This window comes from Paramisgurnus dabryanus, chromosome 17 (genome assembly GCF_030506205.2).
Source record: "Paramisgurnus dabryanus chromosome 17, PD_genome_1.1, whole genome shotgun sequence".
NCBI lineage: Eukaryota > Metazoa > Chordata > Actinopteri > Cypriniformes > Cobitidae > Paramisgurnus > Paramisgurnus dabryanus.
In genome coordinates, this window is record NC_133353.1 from 29,369,803 (window position 1) to 29,395,064 (window position 25,262).

Sequence of the window (25,262 nt, forward strand, 5' to 3'; positions counted from 1 at the left end):
ATGGATGAGAGCCCAATGACTTCAGTGCACTCAACGTATCTAATGATATCAACATTTACATCACTCGCCCATGGGCGGAAATCCCGGGGGGGTCGGGGGGGACAGGACCCCCCCTATCTGAGGGTTGTCCCCCCTAAATTATCATTAGAATATGTGTATTGAAAATAATTTAATGATTTATAATACTTAAACTAGTTGTGTAAGAAGTGAAACAATACAAATGCAAACGGAGCAACAACATAAAAACGTTTTAAATATTTGGATTCCCCCTCCCTTGCCTCACAGTGGTTTGGTCCACTGCCCACGCCCCTTTTACCTCACCACCACACATTCCGGTGGTAGAGAAGTGTACGGAGCCGACGCGTTAATAAGCTATATACAATACAACGTTTCCCATCACTTATCAGTTTATCCTCATATGTTTTAAAACTGGACTATTTTGACATATAAACATGAACATATTTCGTTTTCTGAGAACAGAAGCAGATAAACGATCAAGAAAACATTTTTATGCATTCATGCAGAGGTGAGGCAGAGCTGAAAGTAACAAATTACATTTACTCACCTTGCTGTAACTGAGATTTTTGTGTACTTTTACTTTGAGTAGTTTTTAAAATCTGTACTTTACTTTTACTTAAGTATGTTTAAAGTATTGTTGGTTACTTCGCTACATGTTAAATCATATCCGTTACTGAGTAAAAATAAATAAAAAAGTAAGGTGATAAAGACGCGCCACGGTCGGATGATTGATTGATGGGCGGGGGAACGCGCAAAAAGAACCATGGAGAGGGACGAGACAGGCGCAGGCTAATGCAGACCCTCAATTCAATTCTTACGAAAGAAACCCCTGGCCATTGACGCAAAGCGATTGTTTCATTCAGGTAGGGTTCATGCTCTTGAGTACGGAGTTTGAGAATTGCCGACCGTGTTTAACCGCTAATTTGCACGATGCATTTTTAATACATGCGCATTATCTTCCGAGGTCTAGCAGCTTCGCGTCAAGTCAAACAACTTGAGAACGTCCTCGAGAATGCGCAGATCATTAGACATTGCAGAGAGAGAGAGAGCGCGAGAGAGATAGATTGAAAGACATCAGGTACACAGGTCTGGGAGCTAATAAACGTGTAAAGGATGTATAGTGTATAGCCATGGCACTCATCTCATTATATGTTCATTTATGTATATAGTTTAATAACAATGTATGTTACCAGCAATACATCAATTACAACCTTCATATAATGATTGTATTTACTAGCTGCTGACCTCATATTATTTTTGCTTCAAAAGTGCATAACTCACCTGTAAAAATCATTAAATAATTCCATAAATGTTTCTTAGTTATAAAAAGCTTTTTATTTTATTAACATTTGTTATTGCACTTTAATTGTAGAGATGTTTACAATTAAAAACATAGTTTGAGATGTATATATCCTTCCTTTGTGAACTATACTAGAAACCTCTCCCCGCTGTAAAAAAGTAACTCTTAAAATTAAAATGACTTTTTACTTGAGTAGATTTTTAGACCAGTAACTTTACTTTTACTTAAGTAAAATATTATTAAAGTAACTTTACTATTACTTAAGTAGAAAATTGTATTACTCTTTTCACCTCTGCATTCATATGTATTAAAATTAAATTTGCGTCCGTTCATAGAGAAAGAGAAACGTTTTCTATCTGTACCCATTTCCTTGCAAGTACAATTTTGCCTGTATTATTGGTGTCCCCTTCAAAAATTGTTCTTGAAAAATTTTATGTTTATTGTCCCCCCCAACATTTAGATGAGATTTTCGCCCCTGCACTCGCCATGTGGACAAGTTAGACATGGGTCCTACAACCATGTGTTTACTTTATACCCAAGATATTAACATTACTAACTATTAGTTTCGTTAAATATCTTGAAAATATAAAGAGTTTGGTTCCAAAACGAGATAATTCTGTTCTCTTTTTTAAAAATTTCAATCCTAGATTTAGTTAAAAATTGAGATATTGAAAAAGCTTTGGATGTGTGAAATTATAGAATGTAAGATGTGGTTTATTTATTTTTATTTAATGTAATTATTTATTTGTATTTTATTTTATTTGTTTATTTTTAAATCCTACCTGGGGTAAGGGGTTGTGTTTTTTTCTGTTTTAAATATTTTGTAAAATCTCAATAAAGACTTGTTCTAAAAGTTTTTTTATTGTACATTTATTTTTTATTGTTTTTTTATTGTTTTGACTGTTTTGTTTTGATTTAAGCCTTCATAACTAAAAAATACATCTAAGTAAAACAATAAAACATAACATAATAATAAACATGTTTTGACAAAAAAATCTTTTTTTGGAACCAAACTCTTCATATATTACTTGTTGCAATTAACCTTAACATTAAGTTTCCTACAGAATATATCTAGTAAACTTAAAAATTTTCATTTATTATTTATTATTTAAATTTGTTTTGATTCACATATAGTTTCTGGTCACAACGTGTATAAATCATAGACTGTAAAAAAAGATATAAATATATACACATATACATGTTTTAATTGCCTCTATAAGGCTATTTAATTGTAGTCCTATATATTTTATAGTGTATAAACGCAAATACTTGATCGCACAAAAAAAAAATACTTGCTTGCAGTACTTACAGTAAAGTATTCGCTATATTCACTGAACTAAACTTGTGATTACAGTAATAGAGATTTTTAACAGTATTTGTCAAGTGTGTTGTTATGTACAATAAACATGTATTTTTCTGTAAGCAGATCTCCTGGATGTTGTGTTTTCCATTTTTTAAGGTAGTGTCTAATGGATGCTTTGTAGTGTTTTATATAATAGACGTATGTGTGTATGATTTGAAAGCTTAGTTTGATTTTGAGTACAAGTGAAATGGTTTTGAAGGAATTGTTTGATTTTCCTAGAAGAGTCAGGGGTTCTGTGAACTTTGTTTAAAATTGGGATTTGTGTTTAAGGTTTTGAGAAAATGAGTGATGGTTTCAAAAAATGTGTTTTAGCAATTCAGAAATCTGTAATAAAGTTAGGCTATGCTACGTAAATAACTGGCATTAGGACCGAGAGGCAGTCCCGCAGGAGCAGTATTTGTGTGCGTGTGTGTGTGTGTGTGTGTGAGAGAGAGAGAGAGAGAGAGAGAGAGAGAGAGAGAGAGAGAGAGAGAGAGAGAGAGAGAGAGAGAGAGAGAGAGAGAGAGAGAGGCTGCAGCATCAGCATCATAATAAATCACAGCAGCTTTGAGGCGCGAGCAGTAAGGCGAGCAGGCGCGAACTTTCAGAGCTGGATGGTTACGCAAATACGCTTTTATTATTATTAATATTAATCTTTTCCAACCCAAGGAATAAAGAAACTGGACAGCGATTAGGTTTACTTTATCTCCAGGATCCTTTTTAAGGAGCCATGGATTATAAAACTCGACAAACTTCTGCGAAACTCGCGTTTCTCATCTTTACAGGTAAGTGTTTCACGTTATACCTTATGAAGTTTATTGACGTAAAATCCGTTCAGATTAAATGCTTTCGGATAGTTTAGATTAAATCCACTCCATCTATTGTCATTAAACAATGCGTATTATACAAGTGGATGTTGTGTATAAAATGATGAACCCAGCTAACAGGTTTAGGCTAGTTGTCCTGCTTTTCACAGAGGGTGTGTGATGTCTGAAGTTACTATTTCAAAAATAACTATCAAAAGTAATCAGTAGGAATAAACAAATGATTTCAGATGAACAGGACTTTACAATGCTTATACGTTCATCATTTTCTCTCAGTTAAATTAACGTATTTTTTTCGCGGCATAAAATCCTATGACGCATCAGACGGGCAAACATTTGCTGACATAGACTAATTAAATAAAGTAATCTTAAGAATTAGATAATAGGCTACTGGATAGAAGAACAATGTTTTCTGGCACGAGCAGGGTTGAAGGCAAACAAGGTGAAGCTGTGGACAAAACTTTGGCCAAAAGAGTTTAATTTCAGCCTTCCTAAATAGGTCCACGTGTTAGATCTTAGTTCAAGATTAGATACAGACTTCATCTCATCAAAATGTTGATTGTCATATACAGTAATCCTATTTTCTAACTCTCTTTATGGATAAACATGAAACACATGATTCAATGAGGCATCATTATACAATGATAAGGACCCCTAAAATGAACTGCAAATATTTACATTTGTTTCCCAAATACTGGTAGCAATGCATTTCCCCTCTGCATTATCTACAACAGCACCTATGTCATTGTTCACAATTATCCCTTTCTGATTTCCATGAAAATCAAACCCATGACCTTGGAGTGCTCAACTAGTTAATCTATAGCTCCAGTGTAAGTAATTTACAGCTCCAATGTATATATTGTTGTTCACACATGCAGTGGAAGACTGAATTTGTTTAGTGTAAAAACAGTCCAAACAAATAGAGAAGTTGGTGAAAAATATTTGAGGTTTGAGGTTTTATTTGATGTTGGAAGTTTGTTGGATGTGGCTAAATCATGTAATCAATTTGTTGTTTTGAGAAGATTTATTAGATTTTCAACCCAGCATTGGATCAAAAAAGGACAAACACAGCCATTGGGATGTTTATTTTTGAACGTACAATGGATTAAAAGAACCCAGCATTTTAGGTTAAAACAACCCAACATATAGGTTAAATTACAAATTGAATCCCTTTTTTAATCCAACGATGTGTTGAAAATTACCCAGCATTTTATCTGATCTTGTTCAAGTTTTTGTCTGACAAATTGACCTTATCATTGTGAGTTCAATGCATCCTTGTGTTTGTTTTCAATAAGGCAGGAGCATTTATGATTTATGTAATGATTGCATTACATAGTATTACAGTATCACTTTGATCAGATAGTGTACAGGCTTCATTGTTATTTAGCAATTGAGAAAAATGGTCCAGGCACACATGTTCTGATCATAATGGATTGTACACCATTTTCCTCGAACTATAGCTTAGCAGTATTCAGCAATCTTCCAATTTTGCATTCAATGCACGCATTATGTACTGCACTGTTTTGTCAGCGTCTAACATATTTATTTACTTATTTATTCATATCCTTCTTGGCACACAAATACAATCGGGGTTACTTTGCATTTATACTTCTGCAAATCTCTGTTGCGTTTTGCTTTTAGCAAGATTGAATAGGCAGATGTCAGGACTGAGGCAAAAACGAAACCCATTTTGAAGTTACTGAAGGCGCATGTGTGTAGTTGAATACTTGAATACTTTCAATATTTCATTTGAAGTTTTCATTCATTTATCTTTCTTTAATGAGAATGTTTTAAGCTAAATTAATTCACCTATGGGCTATACAAAAACAGATAAAACTGTTGACGTGGCTACAGTTACATTAAATATGGAGCACAGCTCTTAGATATGATGTATTATGAGTCTGCCCTGTCAGCTTATAGTCAGCTTTGAGGACATTTTACTGGAGGATTGTAAATGTCAGTGCTTTTCATGTACAGTACTATTATAAGACTGCACTATATATACTGTAATACTATATTTATATAGTATAAATGTCAATTTATGTTTCCATTTAAAGAGCACCAATTATCTGATTCATGATTTTACATTTCTTTGCTGTGTAGTAGGTGTGTATTAGTACATGTTAACGATATGGAAAAGGTACAAACCCCAAAGTAAACAAAGAGATTTATTTTTCCAACATAAATCTCTTTTCTTGGACTACAACAAACACACAGACTGTAGGCAACAGTTTACGTCCTGGGATTGTTGACGCATAAAAGACCGACATTATCATAATTACTCCCGCTTCGGACTCTGTAACTTAACTCATGAATCTTTCAAACATGGTTAGGAGCGTCACATTTCCGGTTAACGTTTATTTATTTGTAATAATTATGTATTTAGGCCAATCACAACATACAGATTTTCTGGCCAATCAGGGACATAGCCCTTTTCAAATCAATGAGTTTTGTACATGAATCAATGTGTTTCAGTAAGAGAGGGAAATCTGGGGCTACAAATGTATTGTATGTGGAAAATAATTGTAACCATAAACCACGTTTATCTGAAATAAACATGGAGAAATTCATTGATAAAGCCTGATTTACCTATTAGAGCAGCAACCTCTTTACAAAACACAAACAATAAGCAAGAATGTGTCTAAACCATAGACTATAAAAAAGTAGTTAGTGTCTGTGACCCATATGTGAAGAGCATTTTTGAAGCTTAAAGTAGGCGTTGCCTGCTGTCGCCATCTTTGCCGTGCGTCACCGCGCATCACTTGTGGATAACAGAAAATGGGTAAAGAGGTGGGACATGGGTGAAGCTGAGGTTCTGGTTGTTGAAACCACGCCCCCTTAGCTCGATTCTAGTGACAGCAGTGGCAGTTCACCTGTCACTTAAAGCCGCTCTATGCTATTTGGCGTTTTTGTCAAACAGCGACCCCTAGAGCGCCTGAGAATACTTGGAACTGTCGTAATTTCCCACTCTAGTACTCCAAAGATAATGACCAGGTAATGTTTCACAATTTCATATGAATATTAGGCTACTGCATAGTCTACTAAACTACAGATGATGGTGATAGGCGCATAATAAGAAGTTTATTCCAAGTGTAAAGTGCATATAATAATAAAATACCGCGTTTGCTAGCTTATAATGTTTTAACATGATTGCAGCTAAATCACAATTAAACATTACAAAATGCCATGACAAAGTTAATTGTGTACGTTGCATTATCTCATAACATTGTTCGTTATAATGTCACTATACATGATTATAGCTATTTATCATAATAGTTTGCAAATTGTGCATGTTCACACTATTAACAACCTCTAGGCTTATGTATGTCCTAATAATTATGTGAGATATTGACAACTGTTGTCATGATAATCGCATGACATACTACAAGCAAACGCAACAACATACAACATAGACCGCAAACAAGTTTACAAATGAGAGATTTACTTACTAGTCCATCATCAAGATCGCCAGATCAGCATCCCTCCAGTGCTGTCTTTAAGCTCACCCCAACGAGTAAAAACCTGACCGAGTGGGACTCTTGTCCGGTTCCTAACGCGGTCAGATTCTCTTTTCCTACTCGCTTCCGAACGCGCTTTCTTAACTTTTAAATTGTTTAGCATCACGTCTCAAATTCGCGCGTGCAGTTGTTGTTATAGGCTTGATTGACTTCATGCAGCGCTGCAAGAACCGACCGCTGGATGACGTCAAAGTGCCGTCTCGGATCATTCTCGCGGTACTTTGACGTCATCCGGCGGTCGGTTCTTGCAGCGCCACATGAAGTCGAACAAGCCTAACGTGTGTGACGTCGTTGCCGTAAAGCAAGTCGTGCTTCTCGCGAGATTTGTCAGGGGCGGTTCTCTCAAGCTTGCATTGCTGGTTTTGGTAGCGGCGTCCTCCCCGAGCTTCAACAGGAGGATGATTCGCCTTACTATGACTTTGTTTACCACCGAAATAACTTAAGTTATTTGTACTTTGTTGACGACGATGCCTAGCAGGTTGGTCCTATAAAACTCTGTGGCTGTCATGTCTTGCCATATCCAAACATCCTTCTTGGATATGAAATTGTTTAACTCCAAAAGTTGCTCTTTTTTAATAAACTTGCTATCAAAACTACTTAAAACACTATCTAAGGCTGCATTGAAAAGTAACTTCGCATTTGCTGCCGTGAAGGATAAACAAAACTGCTTCGGTTTGTCGCATAGACTTCGTCATCTTCTTGCTGCCCCCAATCCGTTCTGTGATTAGTTTCCTATTTCAGGGGAAAAATTGTTCCATAGTTTCCATGCTAGACTTGCAGCGTAAATAAATTTGCACGCAAGGCAGCATGGGAAACCCAGGCTAAGTTACCACAGACATTTTTAAGACATTGCTGTGGTGGTTATTTAAAGACATTTTACAGGTCAAGTATGCGTTTATTGATAAATAATGCATATTCGTGGAACATTTCTCAACCATCAGACCAAAGCATTCAACATCCCAGAGGTATAAACATACAATAAACAGAAATACAGCTTATTTGTCTTTTATGCGTATAAGATCTTTTTCAATCTGCGCAGCAGAGGTGCAGAGGCATTAAACAGAAAATGTCTTACATTTTGAACAAACAATGTCCAGCAACTTTTTGCTGCCGTTTGACATGAGGCACTACAAAAACAGGCACTGACAAATGAACTCAGCTTTCCTGTGATGTGTTTGATGAATTCTATATTTACAGTACAGTGTTAAATGTCTTTGAGGTTTCTGAGAAAACTGCACTCCATCTATACTTCTAATACCAATGAATTAGATAAATGACCATACGTCAACTGTCATCAGAGAAAGGTTTTATTGTGTGAAGTGAGTGCTTGTGTAAGTGGTGCTCAGCATGAATCTTCTAAAGGAACTTAGACAGCTTGTTTGCTGGATTGGACTTTCTTTGCAGTGACAGCAGCATAATCGTCCAGAAATTACAGCTCTGAATGTCTAAAAACAGTGTTTGCTTCAGACAGGTGCAATAAGTGTTGAGCACTGCGTTTCACAGAAATTTTGCTTTGTTTTTTCGTCACTTACAATTCAGTAATCTGTATACTTGCAAACACATCAAGTGCTTTACGGTCATTGAATGCTGTCAAGAGTTGCATGGTGCTGCAGTCATCTTTGGCTCATGCCATAAAATAGTTTTGATACCTTTGATACCTACTATCGTGTAAGACAATACCTGTAAGATTGATGTTAAATATAAATTATGTTTTATTTAAGGCCACATGTTATTATGTAGTAAAAACCTCTCACACCTGTTACTTACAATAATATCGAATGTATTTGATATACTGTAAAAGGTAGTTTGTGATGTGAGGTGCTGTGATCTAACAACTTTTTTTGTCTAGAGATATCATCTGAGGAGCTCAAATGCAAAGTCGCTAAACACCACCCTTTACATCAAAAATGAGATAATGATATTAACCAAATGCTCTCGGCATGTATTATACTTATTTTATAGAATCTGCTAAACCCCACTGACTTTTTAGCAAAGTACATCACGTGCATAGAATCAAACTGGATGAACAACAGTGCGCGAAAAGACCAAGGATCACATTCAAATTTGGGTCCCTTTTGGTTTAGCTTTTTTCATTTTACATTCTGATTTTTATTATTTACAATGTTTCTTGTTGCATCTTCAGTGATTTTGAAACTGTTAACTTTGTCTTTTCAAAAGAAGTGGCTGTTTTTGCCAAAAACGCTTGTGCACTTAGAGGGTTTTGAAGCGAAAGACAGTTAAATGTGTTTGACCAAAGTGAATTTGTGAAAATAAGACATTTCAGTTACTGACTAATAACCTTTTCCTTGCTATTAAAGTGAAATTACTAAACCCAAACATAAAAGCCTGATTAATAAAAAGGCTCATTTACAAGAAAACACATCAGACGCATTAAGAGGGTTTTGCATCTGAACTTCTCATTTGTTTCCTCCTTTATACTGTGGTATAAATTAGGGATGCAATCAGTGTTGGGTAAGTTACTCAAAAAAGTAATTAATTACTAGTTACTAATTACATCTTTAATCATGTAATTAGATTACTTTACAAATTACTCTTTCCAAAAAGTATTTAATTACTTATTACTAATTACTTTCTAAATCCTATTTAGTACATGATACAAGGATAGGCTTGAAATGGCTCGAAAAAATAATATATAAAAGTACATCAATTATTCTGGTCCCACTTTAGGGTCAATCATCTCTATTAACTAACTAACTACTTTTGCCTCAATATACTCCAAATACTGCTTATTAATACTAAAGAAGTTGTTAATTTTAAGTATTGGTAGAAATGGGGAGGGTTAAGGACGTAGAATAAGGTTTTGCAGAATCAGATATGTGCTAAGCATTAATAAACAGCCAGCATCTCATTAATATTAATGCTAATAATCAACCAGTTAATAGTGAGAATTTTAAACTTAAACCATGTTAAATCCACCTTTGTATTACAGTTAACATAATAGTTTTAGAGTCCATACACAGTATTTAGTTACATCAGAAGTAACTGTAATTAGATTACAAGAAAAATAAGAGTAATCCCTTACTTTACTTTTTCAAGGGAAAAGTAATTTAATTACAGTAACTAATTACTTAGTAACTAGTTACACCCAACACTGGATGCAATGAAAGTAAAATTCTTGGCCGAAGCCAAATAAAATGAAAAATTTGATCGAATAAAGATCTACTAAACAAATTTTTATTTATTTTTCATTTTCCTAATTATTTTGCCAATTTTCACCCTTTTCTGACCCTCTTTGCCGTTATATGACATGAGATGAAGAGCTAAAGTTTCTCGCTTTCTGTGCTTGTGCATTCAGCAGATACCCAGTATCGCTGTCGCTGTGTCTTTCTCATGCGCTGCATGGTGTTCAGGATGTCTTAATTTTAAATGATAAAGGAAACTTGTAGTGCTGTATGTTTTTGCGTCTTTCTCTGACATTTTAAAATGCTTTCATCAAATATCAAATATGTTTGCTGCATTTGCACATCTCTCACTCTGTGCTTGATATTATTTGATTGTGTCATCAAAGACCTCATTGTTCGGTAAAATTTATTTGGCCTTTTTACTTGTTTTTGCTATTTTCAGTTGACGAAACATTTTGTGCATCCCTAGTATAAATTGTTGTGCGTGTTTGTTCGCTGAGTACATCTTTTAGATTATAAAAGAACAGTTAATCTGTTTGGTTGGCTTGACCCAGACATGTTCAACCTGATACTGCGGGTCAATATGTTTTTGACATCTGGCAGTGTAGATTGTTATCAGCTATATGGTTTAGTTGATGACTAAATTATTATGTCAAGTGCTTTTCCTACAGTCACATTGAATCTGATAAGGATGTGCAAATTAATCATCTTAAAAGTTTTTGTTTAGGAAAGAACTGCCTCTGTATAGAACAATTACACTATAGATTTTGACAAACATATGATCAGTTATTGAACAGATGGCAAAGAAATAAAGATTGTTTTTGCTAATTTATAGTTATAACATATTATTCTTATTGGTTAATCAACAAATGCATATTAGTAGCCTGAACAAAGGAAGATATTTTGAGGAATATAATAAGAGGCCACATTGACTTCCATAGTACAATTTTTTCCTGTATGGAAATCATTGGGGCTGATCTGTTTGGTTAAAAACATTCCAAAACAATCCATTAAGAATATCTCCCTTTGTGTTCTTCAGAACAAAGAAATGTATACAGGTTTGTAACAACATGAGTAAATGATGACAGAAGTTTCATTTTTAGGAGAACTATCATTAAAAACAATATTGTTGTGATCAGGGTTTTCCTGCATAGAGATTTTGGAGGTGGCCGCCTCGACCAAATTTCATGCTGCCTCTGGCTCTTTACTTTACTTCAGTTTTATGTTTGTTTAATGGTCTGACTAGTTGCTAAACTGAACTCTTGAACAAATACCCTGTCGAAAATAACAAATGTTTTTGTAACATTTTTCTGTTATTTTAAAACATTATGTGTCATTTCATGTTGATTTTGAGTTCAAATAAATAACTAGACACAAGATGTGCTATTTTAACACATTCGTTTTAAGAGTGTATTGGCAGTCTTGCTGACACTGAAGATGTATAGTAAAAGCATCAGCTTTTTGTAAAGCAATTTGGTTTATCTTCTGTCAAATGTGGTGAGGAATCTTTCTGCAATAATCTGGCAACAAGACAAACATCTGAATGAAATAGGCTTTTAAAAGCAAAGGGGACAGAAACCCACGTAGAAGGTGACGTTCTCACGACCTTTCGCAACGTTCCCTTAAAGTTCTCTAAAGAGGATGAAAAGACCTGAACCTTTAGAGAACATTAGGTACCTTCCTAAAACGTCCTTTGTTGGTAATAAAAGTCTTGCAGTTCAAGGTTCCTTATGTGACTTTAGGGGGACGCCTGAGACATTAACAGAACATTCCCATATGGTACTATTTTGGTCAGATAAAAACGTTCCCGATATGACTGTAGGAAGACGTTCCATATTGGTTATCCTGTGGTCACATAAGAACGTTACAGAGAGGACATTTGGAACCTCAACAGAACATTCCCACATGATACTATTTTGGTCATATCATAACGTTCCTGATATGACTGTAGGAAGATGTTCCATATTGGTTATCCTGTGGTCACATAAGAACGTTACAGAGAGGACATTTGGAACCTCAACAGAACATTCCCACATGATACTATTTTGGTCATATCATAACGTTCCTGATATGACTGTAGGAAGACGTTCCATATTGGTTATCCTGTGGTCACATAAGAACGTTACAGAGAGGACACCTGAAACATTTACAGAACATTCCCACATGGTACTATGTTGGTCAGATAAAAACATTCCCGATATGACTGTAGGAAGACGTTCCATATTGGTTATCCTGTGGTCACATAAGAACGTTACAGAGAGGACACCTGAGACATTAACAGAACATTCCCACATGGTACTATTTTGGTCAGATAAAAACATTCCCGATATGACTGTAGGAAGACGTTCCATATTGGTTATCCTGTGGTCACATAAGAACGTTACAGAGAGGACATTTGGAACCTCAACAGAACATTCACACATGATACTATTTTGGTCATATCATAACGTTCCTGATATGACTGTAGGAAGATGTTCCATATTGGTTATCCTGTGGTCACATAAGAACGTTACAGAGAGGACATTTGGAACCTCAACAGAACATTCCCACATGATACTATTTTGGTCATATCATAACGTTCCTGATATGACTGTAGGAAGACGTTCCATATTGGTTATCCTGTGGTCACATAAGAACGTTACAGAGAGGACACCTGAAACATTTACAGAACATTCCCACATGGTACTATGTTGGTCAGATAAAAACATTCCCGATATGACTGTAGGAAGACGTTCCATATTGGTTATCCTGTGGTCACATAAGAACGTTACAGAGAGGACACCTGAGACATTAACAGAACATTCCCACATGGTACTATTTTGGTCAGATAAAAACGTTCCTCATATGACTGTAGGAAGACGTTCCATATTGGTTATCCTGTGGTCACATAAGAACGTTACAGAGAGGACATTTGGAACATTAACAGAACATTCCCACATGGTACTATTTTGGTCATATCATAACGTTCCCAATATGACTGTAGCGGGACGTTCCATGTTGGTTATCCTGTGGTCACATAAGAACGTTACAGAGAGGACACCTGAGACATTAACAGAACATTCCCACATGGTACTATTTTGGTTATATCATAACGTTCCCAATATGACTGTAGCGGGACGTTCCATGTTGGTTACCCTGTGGTCACATAAGAACGTTACAGAGAGGACACCTGAGACATTAACAGAACATTCCCACATGGTACTATTTTGGTTATATCATAACGTTCCTGATATGACTGTAGGAAGACATTCCATATTGGTTATCCTGTGGTCACATGGCAACGTTACAAAGAGGACATTTGGAACATTAATAGAATGTTCTCACATGGTCCTCTGTTGGTCATTTAATAATGTTCCTGATATCACTAGGAGGACAAAATATGAAATTACAGTTAGAGCATTTTATTTTTATAGGCAGTTAATACAAAGGATGTGTCAATGTGCAGTGGACCATACAAACAAAGTAATAAATAAATGATTTCAGAATGAAGAAAAATAAACGAGTGATTCAGTCTGCACTATCCTACATCAGACAAAGACAAATAGCAATTAAATAAGACTTTACATTAAATTGTGTTAACAAGCACAAAAATACTAGTAAGTAATACTATACTAATATGAATTATGTTGTACTCTCTGAATATGATGATGTAGAAGGCAATGCATCTTGGAAACAGTAGTCCGTTACCAGCAACAGCGTTCAATCCGCTTTATGAAAAGGACTACCTTACCCATAATGCCACAGCTTACAAGAGGACCCGGAAGTCGCATGAAATTCAAACTGCCACACTTGACGACGCGTGATCTTTGTTTTGTCTTTATATAATACTGTAAGGTAAGTTAAGATACTTTTCTTTTTAAACCTACATAGATTTCACTAGTTGTTCTACAGCGAGTTACATGAATGTTTTTTCTGTTTATTTGCTATTCTTTTCTGTGATGTTTTTTATTTCTATGTTAGGCTATATATTCTTATTTTCCATTTAAAGTATAACGATAAACATGCAGGCTTACAGTGAGCTAAACAATTTTAATAAAGAGGATGTTAAAAAAATCTTTAAGATGTTCGATCTTTACAAAATTAATTAATGCTCAGCCCACAAAGAAGCCAACCGAAGATCAAATGTTTTGTGTACAAAACAAAAAAATCGACACTTTTTGGAAATACTTTTGTAAAGGAATTTAATACCTAAGAATCATAAATTAGTGTTTGTCTTACCCATTTATTTTACTTTTTTTTTTTTTACAAAAAAAATGTAATGATTATTGTGCTTTGTTTGCAGAAGTCATGTACCACACATTGTCAAACCTGAAGAAGTGTATCTTCCTGCAATCTGGGTAAAGAAGGTGTAACTTTAATACACTATTTAAAAACATAACAGTCATGTTCATTATTTATCTTTGTGTAATTTGATTTAAATTACAATATTGAATGTATTGAATTTGTTAAATTTTGTATGAGGTAATTTCTTGTATGGGTTAATTTGCCTAATATCAGTATTAGATACAAAAGCACAAGTGTTTTGGTTTAAAAGTGACAGCATGTTTTAAAAATGTTTCAGGTACTGGGGCTTGGATTGTTTAAAGTAGTAAAGAATAATGGCAAATAATGAAGCAGGCAATAAAAAATACTTGACCAACAAGTTTTGGAGCTTAACATTTTTGTAGTTTGTAATTGCTTTTTTCTTTAAGTTGGTAATTTGAAAATCTTTTTGGAAGTCTGACATCTTCCAACATATTATTTCACATCTCGATTTGAACGTTAAAAAAAAGTTCTTGGATTTGTGATGTTTTGTAATATGTGTTTTTGCCCTTACTTATGCATTTTATGTAAATGTATTTTTAACTGGATTTGTATTTGTATGCTCTTATTCTGCAGGCTCCAGACCTGGAGATTGAAGTTCCTAAAGGTTGATGTTTATCAAGCTTGTGACCTTATTGCATGGTGTTATTTTTTTACATTTATATATCTAATACACATTTGCACATCTGTAAACATAAATTTAATATTTTGTGGGTTATTTTTAAATTTTATTTAACCAGTTGTTGTATATTGAAATCTGTTATTACATGTTATGCACTCCAACTGTAAATGTTTTGTTTTAATTGCATCTTTATTGTTTTAAACAATTTAATTAATGTGGGTTTTTGTTAGCTTTTATGTTATTCTTGTATTTTTTGGCTATTTATTTGTTTTTATTATCCTTCTGTTAATTTGCCAGATTTTGACCTTCTATTTGTTTTTCCTGTAATCTCACTTCAATTATTTTCTGTGTTTTTCAATGATACATTTTTGTCACAGTCCCAATTTGTTCCTGCTTGTTTCTCCATGTTTCCCCGTTCATCATCCATTTGGACTTCATTTCCCATAATCCTTTTCACTCTCTCACCTGAACTGTGTTTGTTATTATCCTCACCTGACAGTCATCCCCGTCATCACTCCATTGTCTAAATACCCCACTTTTCCGTTTGTCTAGGTCAGTTCTTGTTTATAGTGATGTGTTGTGTGTTTTGCTGTACCAGTTTCCATGTTCCTTGTTTTATATTAATTAAAGATTATCATTTTGGATTCATCATGATCTCCATCTCCTCCTTTATCTTCCACCACACCAACCGTATCAATTTCACAGTATAATTATATATTGTTTGAGTTATGGCTATTTTCTGTCTTAAATGTTCTGGGAACTTTACTAGGCAATGTCCTTAACACCAGTGGGGTCGTTCCGGGAACATAAAATTTCTACATAAAATATGGTTCCCTTAACATTTTCTGAACGTCCTAAATGTTCCGTGAAGGTCTGCCAAATAACGTCCTTCACCCTTTTAAAGAACTCCACAACACGTTTGTCTCATAACGTTTTGGGAACTTTACTGGGCAACGTCCTTAACACCAGTGGGGTCGTTCTAAGAACATTATGGGAACGTAAAGTGTACATAAAATATGGTCCCCTTAACATTTCCAGAACGTCCTGAATGTTCCGTGGAGGTCTGCCAAATAACGTCCTCCAGCCCTTTAGGGAACTCCACAACACGTCCGTCTCATAACGTTCTGGGAACTTTACTGGGCAACGTCCTTAACACCAGCAGGGTCGTTCTAAGAACATTATGGGAATGTAAAGTGTACATAAAATATGGTCCCCTTAACATTTCCAGAACGTCCTGAATGTTCCGTGGAGGTCTGCCAAATAACGTCCTCCAGCCCTTTAGGGAACTCCACAACACGTCCGTCTCATAACGTTCTGGGAACTTTACTGGGCAACGTCCTTAACACCAGCAGGGTCGTTCTAAGAACATTATGGGAACGTAAAGTGTACATAAAATATGGTCCCCTTAACATTTCCAGAACGTCCTGAATGTTCCGTGGAGGTCTGCCAAATAACGTCCTCCAGCCCTTTAGGGAACTCCACAACACGTCCGTCTCATAACGTTCTGGGAACTTTACTGGGCAACGTCCTTAACACCAGCAGGGTCGTTCTAAGAACATTATGGGAATGTAAAGTGTACATAAAATATGGTCCCCTTAACATTTCCAGAACGTCCTGAATGTTCCGTGGAGGTCTGCCAAATAACGTCCTCCAGCCCTTTAGGGAACTCCACAACACGTCCGTCTCATAACGTTCTGGGAACTTTACTGGGCAACGTCCTTAACACCAGCGGGGTCGTTCTGAGAACGTTATGGGAACGTAAAATTTCTAGGGGGGAATGCATCTCTTGTGATTTTTGCTGCCTGAAATGAGCATCTTTATTTACATCATCAAAGCAGACACTGATCCATATAATTATTAGACAGAAAAGAAACATCTTTTTGATTATTTGCTGAGATATTCAACTATCCAAGAAAACTTAATTTGCTCCTAATTGATTTTTGTGCATAGATGCTATTTCAAATTTTTTTATATGACGCTTTTTACAGTTTACACTGTTGCAAAGGAGCTTTACTGAAGACACAATGTAGAATATTTCTAAATATGTCTTAGGTTTATGTTCTAAAAAATCTCCTAAAATAATTTTATTACTCTAACCGATGGAAAAATTTGTTTTTCTTGCTGGAATTTAATGATAGCTTTTAACATTTGGCGAGCTTTAGCATTCATAACCTAATCACCATTCTTGCTGTGCTGGTCAAAAGTATAGAACCTATATGCAGGACTCGCAATAAACTTTTATTCTCGCTGCAGTATACAAGATAACATTACCATCTGCTAATAAATCTGAATACCGGTTATCTAAAACATTTAGAGTAAAACAAAACACCTCTTGACAGAATTTATCACTCTTGTCTTTAATACAATAAATACTGTGTGTGGAGCTTGGAATGCACAAAACAATGCAGTTTATTTTATTAAGAGTTAACAAAACAAGGAAAAATATCAAAAGCAAAATATAAATTACTCAAAAATTAATTGATGAACAACAGCATTTAAATAAATAATTTATTTCAAACAGATCCAAATGCCTAAGAGTCAATTATCTGATACAGAATAAATGGAACTTTCCAATGAAAGAAAGAAAACCAGTTGTTGTGTCGTTTGGCTATCAAGCTGCATTTGCTTATATACATTTTACCACAAAACCGCACAATTTCTTGGAAAAAAAGGGAAAATTCCACAGTGTTTCAATATATCGGAGCAAATGTCATGCCATGTGGTATTTGTGGTAGAGGAACTGTCCAGGATTGTTGTTGCTTGTTAAATACCTGTTATTTAGTGGACAAAGTCAACAGTGATTACAAGATGTTTGGTTTCATTTTTTTTTTTTAACTTTATATAAGTTGTTTTTGGGCAGTGGTTAGATTGTCTTTATTGTCCTTAACAATTTTACTGTGTTTGGATGGCTATTAGATGCCTTTTAAATGAAAAATTGCTTGCTGCATCAATGCATGTTATCTACAATATAATGCAAGCTTAAATTACCTGAGCTGTTTTAGTGCAGTTTATTGATAAGATAATTTTTGTCCATTATCTCAGAATGTGGTTTGTGTGATCCAGTCACAAAAGATTTCATTTACACCTGCTGTCAGCCCTGTCCACTTGTTTAAATAAGTTGTGGCGTATGGCGTAAAATTCACTTTCATACAATATGGATGTTAAGTCTATATGTAATTATGTACACTTGTTGTTGATAAAAACTAGCTTTTCAAGTCTCATAATTTTCACATGAAACATTTGAAAGTAAACAAAATAAATCAATCTGGCAACACTTGTCACCTCACTCTCAATGTGCAAGTGAATAATATAAAATATATCTCTGCTTATCTAAAGCATTAGGAAACCTAGTTGTAAGTATTGTCCATGTGCCTATCAGCTATAGAGAGCATTAAGAGTTGATAGTTTCCACTCCAAGAAAGGGAAAATCAATAGTTTTCAGTCACATGACCCACCAGGGAGGTTGGCGGGCAAAAGTGGCAGTTCAAATTGGGCTCTCCATAGAAAGACGGTCAATTTTCTGTCTGTTTAAAGCCGTGAATATTTAAAACACCTCTCAACAGAAGACAAAAATTTTGATATAAACAAAAACTACAAGTTTTGGGCACTTGCGATGTATACACGGCACCCCATAACATATTTAATAGTCACTAAAACCACCAGATTCATCCCAGACCTCCACTTTGGTATTTCATGAAATATTCCTCACCTTATACTGATGCCAGAAACATATACTATTAATATTATATCATATTGCATTGTATTATAATATATTAAATCGCATTCATGAAAAACAAAAAAGTAAAATCTGAACACAACTTTAAGGTTTTAATTATCAAGCTTAAGAAAATTATGCAAAGATAAAGATTTATGGCTTAAAATATAATGATAAATATATCTAGTGTTTACGTGAAGTTACATTAGTTGGATGAAGTGGTCACAGTAAATATGAGTGTATATTGATTGCTGTCATTGTTTCCCCTCATTGGGACAGAGGCAGATGTTGTACGTCTATGGCACAAAATGAATTAATTCCTACTTTCTGGGTTTTCTTCGCTGACCTCATTCTGAGGCATAGCCCAGGCATGTCTCCTTGTCGTCAGTGCATTTTATTAAACTAAAACTATTCACTATTTAGGCTAAACAAAAGAAATCACTCACAATGGCAGATAGCGATCTCTTGCTCGCCAGCCAGACGTTACCCTAAGTGCGTGACATCACATAAAAACAAGGAATTGGATCAGTTTTCTGCAGTCTAGGGCTCTGTCTCCGCTGATGAATCCGTCGGACATGCTGTGCTGTGCTGGGTGTCGTGTTAGTTAGGAGAGACAGCGCTCAACTGTTCACCAAGGCAGTGCGGTTAATGAAGCTCAGCTGTCAAATGTTTCTGTATTGGCCTAAACTGGCTGAAACAGGTAAGCCAGGTGTCACGTTTCACCACTTGGACAAAAAGCAGAGGACTGTGATACATGCAAATAAAATAGTTTGTTCTTTATTGGCATTGAAAAATATGCGGAGACAGACCACATCAGATGAATTTTCTACTTTTCTAGAGATCTTTATTAGTCAGATCCAAACCTGGCACATGTCTTGTGCAAAAGATGTCTTTGATCAAAGATTAAAAATATAGCTTCTATCTCTGGTATTGGTTTGCAAACCAAAATGCTTTGTTGGCTTCTTACAAAAATGCAGCATAAGAAGCATCAGCATAAATTGTCCATAATTAAAGCCTATTCTTGCCAAAAACTGAATCTTAGACAGGAACTGACTATCATTAATTTCTGGAACACTAATACCTTAAAGCTTAAACAATGTGCATTAGTTTTACAATAGCAAAACCTCTTTATTTTAGGCAATTCCTTAACTTTAAACAGTATGTACTGTTAAACCATGTATACATTGTATATATACTGTGCAAAACCATGCAATAATTGTTGTTTTGCAATGTTTTAGTGATCATATATAATTGTTTCTCAGTCTCTTTAATAGAATAGATCCAAAAAATACAGGAAATGTGTATAGTATTAAAAACTATATAAAAATTTATAAATGTATATAAACTCCCCTTCCACTTGAGCAATAGCAGGAAACTGTAGGATCTCTTAAACCTTAATCAAATTAAATCCTAATTTATAATTTTTAAAAAATGAGTCTTTTTACTTCATTCTGCTCAAAAACGCTCAAGATGGGTTTAGTGCCAAGAGAGGTCACACTAAACACAGACGATGCCTAAAGAAAACTTTTATTTTTTATGTATCTTAATAAAATAGACTGAAAATAAATATCGATGGACATTAAAACTTCTAAAACAATAAGTCTAACTAACTTGATAACTTTTCCATAAATTCCCCATTGTGTTGGAACATTTAAAACTTTTTTTTTGTTGGAAATTGGTAACTATTAATATATTTAGTCATAGGTCACGATCTTTGTCACATGACAATTTCCCTCTGGGCTATGACCTTTTGAATACACGCTGCACCCCAAGGCAGTCACTTTTGTTCCTTATTTTGCATTTTTCATAGCATTTTTCTAGCCAGTTTATATTGAGGCTTAAGATAATAAAGGCAATGCATTCAAACTCCAACTGAAAAGAAAATAATTGTGTGATCCCTACAGTATATTGACATACTTAACAGCCCTGACCCAAACCAAAACTAGCCATTATGCACGCATGTCATCGATAATAAAGTTTTGTGTTTTATTTGGCATGCGTTTCTCTTTGTGCAGTGTTTTGATTGTGTGCCAAATTTGTACCATGACTCGATTTGTCATGGTATTTAATTTTGGACGAATCGTAAATGATTTCATTGGGTGGACATTTGAAAACCTTTAAAAACATGTTTACAGTATTTGAATTGCGGTTCTCATTCTAGTTGGATTCAGATTTTACGTGCGTTTCTAAAGTTTAAATGACAAACTGTTGAGTTGCATACCTCTTTTTAAAAGAGGCTCTGACTTTTCGAAATAGTGAATTTGTTATGAATGTTCTGTTATAGCATTTGGCACCTTCTGAAATAAATTTTTAGGAAACTCTAGTGGGGAATGGCTGGGGTATTCAAAGTATCATAGTTTTTGATGTTTCATCAAATAGAGTGTCTGGTATACGGCCAGGAAATAACAGCAAAAGTGTACTGCGGACATTATGTAAGACCTTAAATGTGGGTCATAATTGGCAAAACATGTACATATCAGTGCTGCTTTTGTCATAGTACAGTCTGGCGCTTTTCCATTGCATAGTACCCCACAGTTTTCCATTGGGTGCAATACTTAGTACACAATACTTTTTTCATATCACCTCGCTTGGGGTTCCAAGCGATCTGAGCTGATACAAAAACTTGACGCCAAAACACTGTAGATCACGGATTGGTCTGAGAGAATCGTCACTACCAGCATCATCACTATAATGTAAAAGATTAGCTTTACCTTCGTGCTAGCTGGCGCTGTCTCAAACAAATATGTTGTAATCTGTGCTCTGCTGTAAGTTCCCAAACTCCCTTTTAGCGATGAAAAACATCCACAGGTTGAGAATCAGCAACACCATACCAGTTTTTTTCCAGATGGCAGTTTGTGGCGGCACATTCGTGACGAGCATGTCTGCATATGCTTAAATGCAACTTAAATGAGGCTCAGCGGAGTGCAAATCTGAAAACATATATTTGTGGTGGCCAATTTTGATTTTGTGACGGACTGAGAAATAAATGAATGTATGGGGATGTACGACGACACTCTCACTTGTATGATGTCACAGCAGTAGGCAGCGCAAATATAACGACACGTCTATAATCCCTCCCACGGTAAAGCGTTACTAAACTTGATGGAAAAGCTAACCATGCCAAAGTGAGGTGAGGTGACCCGACCTGACCCAAACCAAACCGTGGGGTACTATGCAATGGAAAAGCGCCAACATGGTGTACTATGTGTACTGATAGTCTGACACTAAAGATTAGCTGATAAATAGAAAAGTATGGAACGAAATTAAAACCCACACTGCATCCAGCTGTTCTGAATAAAATACATGTACAGTACATAACTGTACTTACAATATGGTATTATGTAAACCTTTTAGGGTTTTTGTTATTAACAGTGATGACAGATCAAAAAAGCCATTTTTGTGGACTTGAATGCTCTTTTCAAATGAAGGCTTCTTTAGCAGCTTTTGTCATTCAAATTGACGGTCTTATTATTTATTAAATTCTTTCGCTTGAGAACAAGGACTTGCTTTACTGTTTTTGACAGCATGCCTGACCTTTGTACTGATGCAACATGTTCTTGCTTTTTTATCAGTGATCAGCAGCAGTTGTGCTCTGTTGGAACGAATGTTGGAACATCCACCAGCACATCCAGACACTCCTGACTCCAGTTCAAAAGAAGACAGTGAACGTAAGACACTGAGCATTAGTTTATTACCTCAACTGATTCTCATTAGGATGTGATGAACTGCCACGATACAGTCACGAGGAGACAACCAGTCTGTACTGTTGACATTTACTTTTCTTATGAAGTTACTCCTACTAATAAAGAATATGAAGACTGCAGCTGTGCCAAAATCGTGTGTACTGTGACAATATGTTCTGAATTAGATGATGTCGTTTCGTTAAAACAGTACGTTATGTACAGTATGTGTGGTTGCAGTATGAAGACATTTCTGCCATGTTTTCATTGCCGTGTGACCTGTTTGTCCTTTGACGTAGTATAAAAACTATGACCATGATTTACGTATGTGTTGTTTTACGAGTACAAGGAATAATTTTCTTGGTACCAAAATCACTTATAGAGCCGGCCGGTTCATAGATGGCGGGGGATGCTCGGCATAACGGCATGCAACACTTACTGTGGGTTTACACCAGCCACGTTTGAGGCGTCAAATTCACATCTACCGCGTCTAGTTTGCCGCTTTAACATTTTCAGTTTACCTGCTTCATTCGGGCCTGAAATTTTAGTCATCGAGACATTCACACAGAAATTTGCTTCATGGGAGGGGCTTCTGCGACTCCGCTTGCTTCCTAGAGCAAGCTCCTGATTGGTTAACGCGGCACGTTTTTCCGCCAAAGTTCAAATTTCTAAACTCGCGCGTTTGCCGCGGCAATGCCCAATTTGCGCCATTTGCGCAAACGTCTCATTCACGCCTCGAGAGCTCCAGACGCGCGTCAACGCATCTTTACATTGACTTAGCATTGAAATCACTTGCGCTTGATGCATCTACCGTGGCTGGTCTGAACGCAGCATTACTCTGTGTATGTTTTGATCATCGTTCTGAATCTGATGTCTAACAAAAGTCCATTACAAAAATGCAATTATTTCAGCGTTTTGTTTGTTGTTTATTTATTTGTTTGTTTGGAAGCAGAGGGTCTGTTTGCATATTTTATATATTTGTATGTTTACAAATATATGAAATATATTTGGCGGGCAACTTTTTTTAAAGGCTGGCGGGGAATGAGTTTAAAATCTAGTTAAAAATCTAACTGGAAGTTTAAGGTCATCCGGGTTGTGTTTTTTGAATACTATAAATTTGAATACGACTACTCACCTTGCATACTGATATTTCACCTATATATATATATATATATATATATATATATATATATATATATATATATATATATATATATATATATATTAGGGCTGCACGTTTTCAAGTTTTTCATTAACCGTTAACCGACACCCTTAGCGGATACAGTGCTTCAGCCTCTCACCGGTTAGATCACTTGCCCACCGCGACACCGTCTTTCACCATCGTTTTGATATTTTCTTGTAATTAAATCATCTAGTTTCGTTAGAGAGAGCAAACACTTACAACTGAATGTGTCTGATGCCTGAAGCGGAGCTGAATGCGCGTCACGTCACAGAGCAGCCGCAGGTGTCAGATTTCATTTATTTCTGTCAGAGTTTGCGAGGCGAGCTGAATGACCAGACGATAGCAGAAGCCGCGTGCTTACTCGTTTTTTGTTATAATGTACATATATGATGTTTAATATAAGCGAGATCGTTTTGTTGTATTTTTTATCAAGAAAAATAATAAACCCATCATTTAAGCAGCGCTTTATGGAGGAGTAGCCGGTTGCACTGCTTGGAACTGGCGAGTTCTGCGAGAATTACCTGGCCACATTGACTCGAGCACTTAATTAAACCAGCTGTTGCACTCGCATTGCACGCAAATTCATACGCTATTTAACGCAGCTTACGCAAGCGCTGCATTTAAACAGAGTTCCGTACTTCAAAAGTGAAAGTAAAATGCACACATCTGCATGCATTAACAGGTGGGAAAATTCTGTCACCTGATGCCACTTAACCGAGCAAAATGTTTCACTCAGTTAAACAATTTTTAACGGTTAATCGGTTAACCATGGACACCCCTAATATATATATATATATATATATATATATATATATATATATATATATATATATATATAGTATGGAACTAGGTGATTTTGTATGCAGCGTGCAGCCTAAAATAAAACGTATTTACTCACTATTGTTTTATTCCAAACCCATATGACTATTTTTTAAATATCATTTTTTTTATATTTCATATTTTACAAAGACAGGAGCAGTATAAATCCAAAATAATAAAAAGCATAAAATGGTTTACATAACTCATGTGCTTTATATTTGTGCTCTCTGCTTGAGGAACAACAACATTTATGTAATTTTTCGCTGATAACCATGGCTAGATCATTGAGTGGGCTCAAAAAGGATCAATCTGATTTGTGAATAAATCATTCAGGTTGTTTTTTTAGGCTGGTTGTTTTTTCTCCTACATTTATTTCCTTATTATTTCAGTTACCACATTGAACCAAGAACAAACTTTTCCACTTCAAATGTGTGCTGAATCCCACAGGGGTTATGTGGTTTCCCTGTTTTGCGGTCTCTGTTGATCAATAGCTTAATAATTCCAAAGACAACTTGCTTTGTGTTTTTCTACTGAAGTGCCTGATTACAAACAGAAAGCCCTCAGGATTTCTCTCTTCTGCCCGAACTGACATAACCTTTTATTGATTATTTGTTAATTTTAATGTTTTGCATTTTTGAAATCATTAGAGGAAAAGGCAGATGGTGGAGAACGAGAGAATCATAGTTTAATTACATTTTCTTTCCAGGAACCCAATTCTTTCCAGATTTTGTTTACAAACAAGGTCTCTTTTACACCCATTTGTTAAATATAATTGCTGACAGATCATTTGAAAGGT

General features: G+C 35.5%; 1 protein-coding gene and 1 long non-coding RNA gene across 2 annotated transcripts in view; both read left to right on the forward strand.

The window, feature by feature from the left end:
* Nucleotides 1–3,231: 3,231 nt before the first annotated feature.
* The window catches only part of ltk (leukocyte receptor tyrosine kinase), a 61,384-nt gene continuing 39,353 nt past the window's right edge, over nucleotides 3,232–25,262 (forward strand). The window contains exons 1-2 of the mRNA XM_065288369.2: nucleotides 3,232–3,445; nucleotides 22,357–22,452. Coding sequence (XP_065144441.2) covers nucleotides 3,391–3,445; nucleotides 22,357–22,452 — 151 coding nt within the window. The 5' untranslated portion in view covers nucleotides 3,232–3,390. The remainder of the gene's footprint in view (nucleotides 3,446–22,356; nucleotides 22,453–25,262) is intronic.
* On the forward strand, nucleotides 13,458–16,130 carry LOC141280956 (uncharacterized). The gene is made up of 3 exons (XR_012335321.1): nucleotides 13,458–13,979; nucleotides 14,428–14,482; nucleotides 15,024–16,130. It is a non-coding gene; the product is annotated as an uncharacterized lncRNA (long non-coding RNA).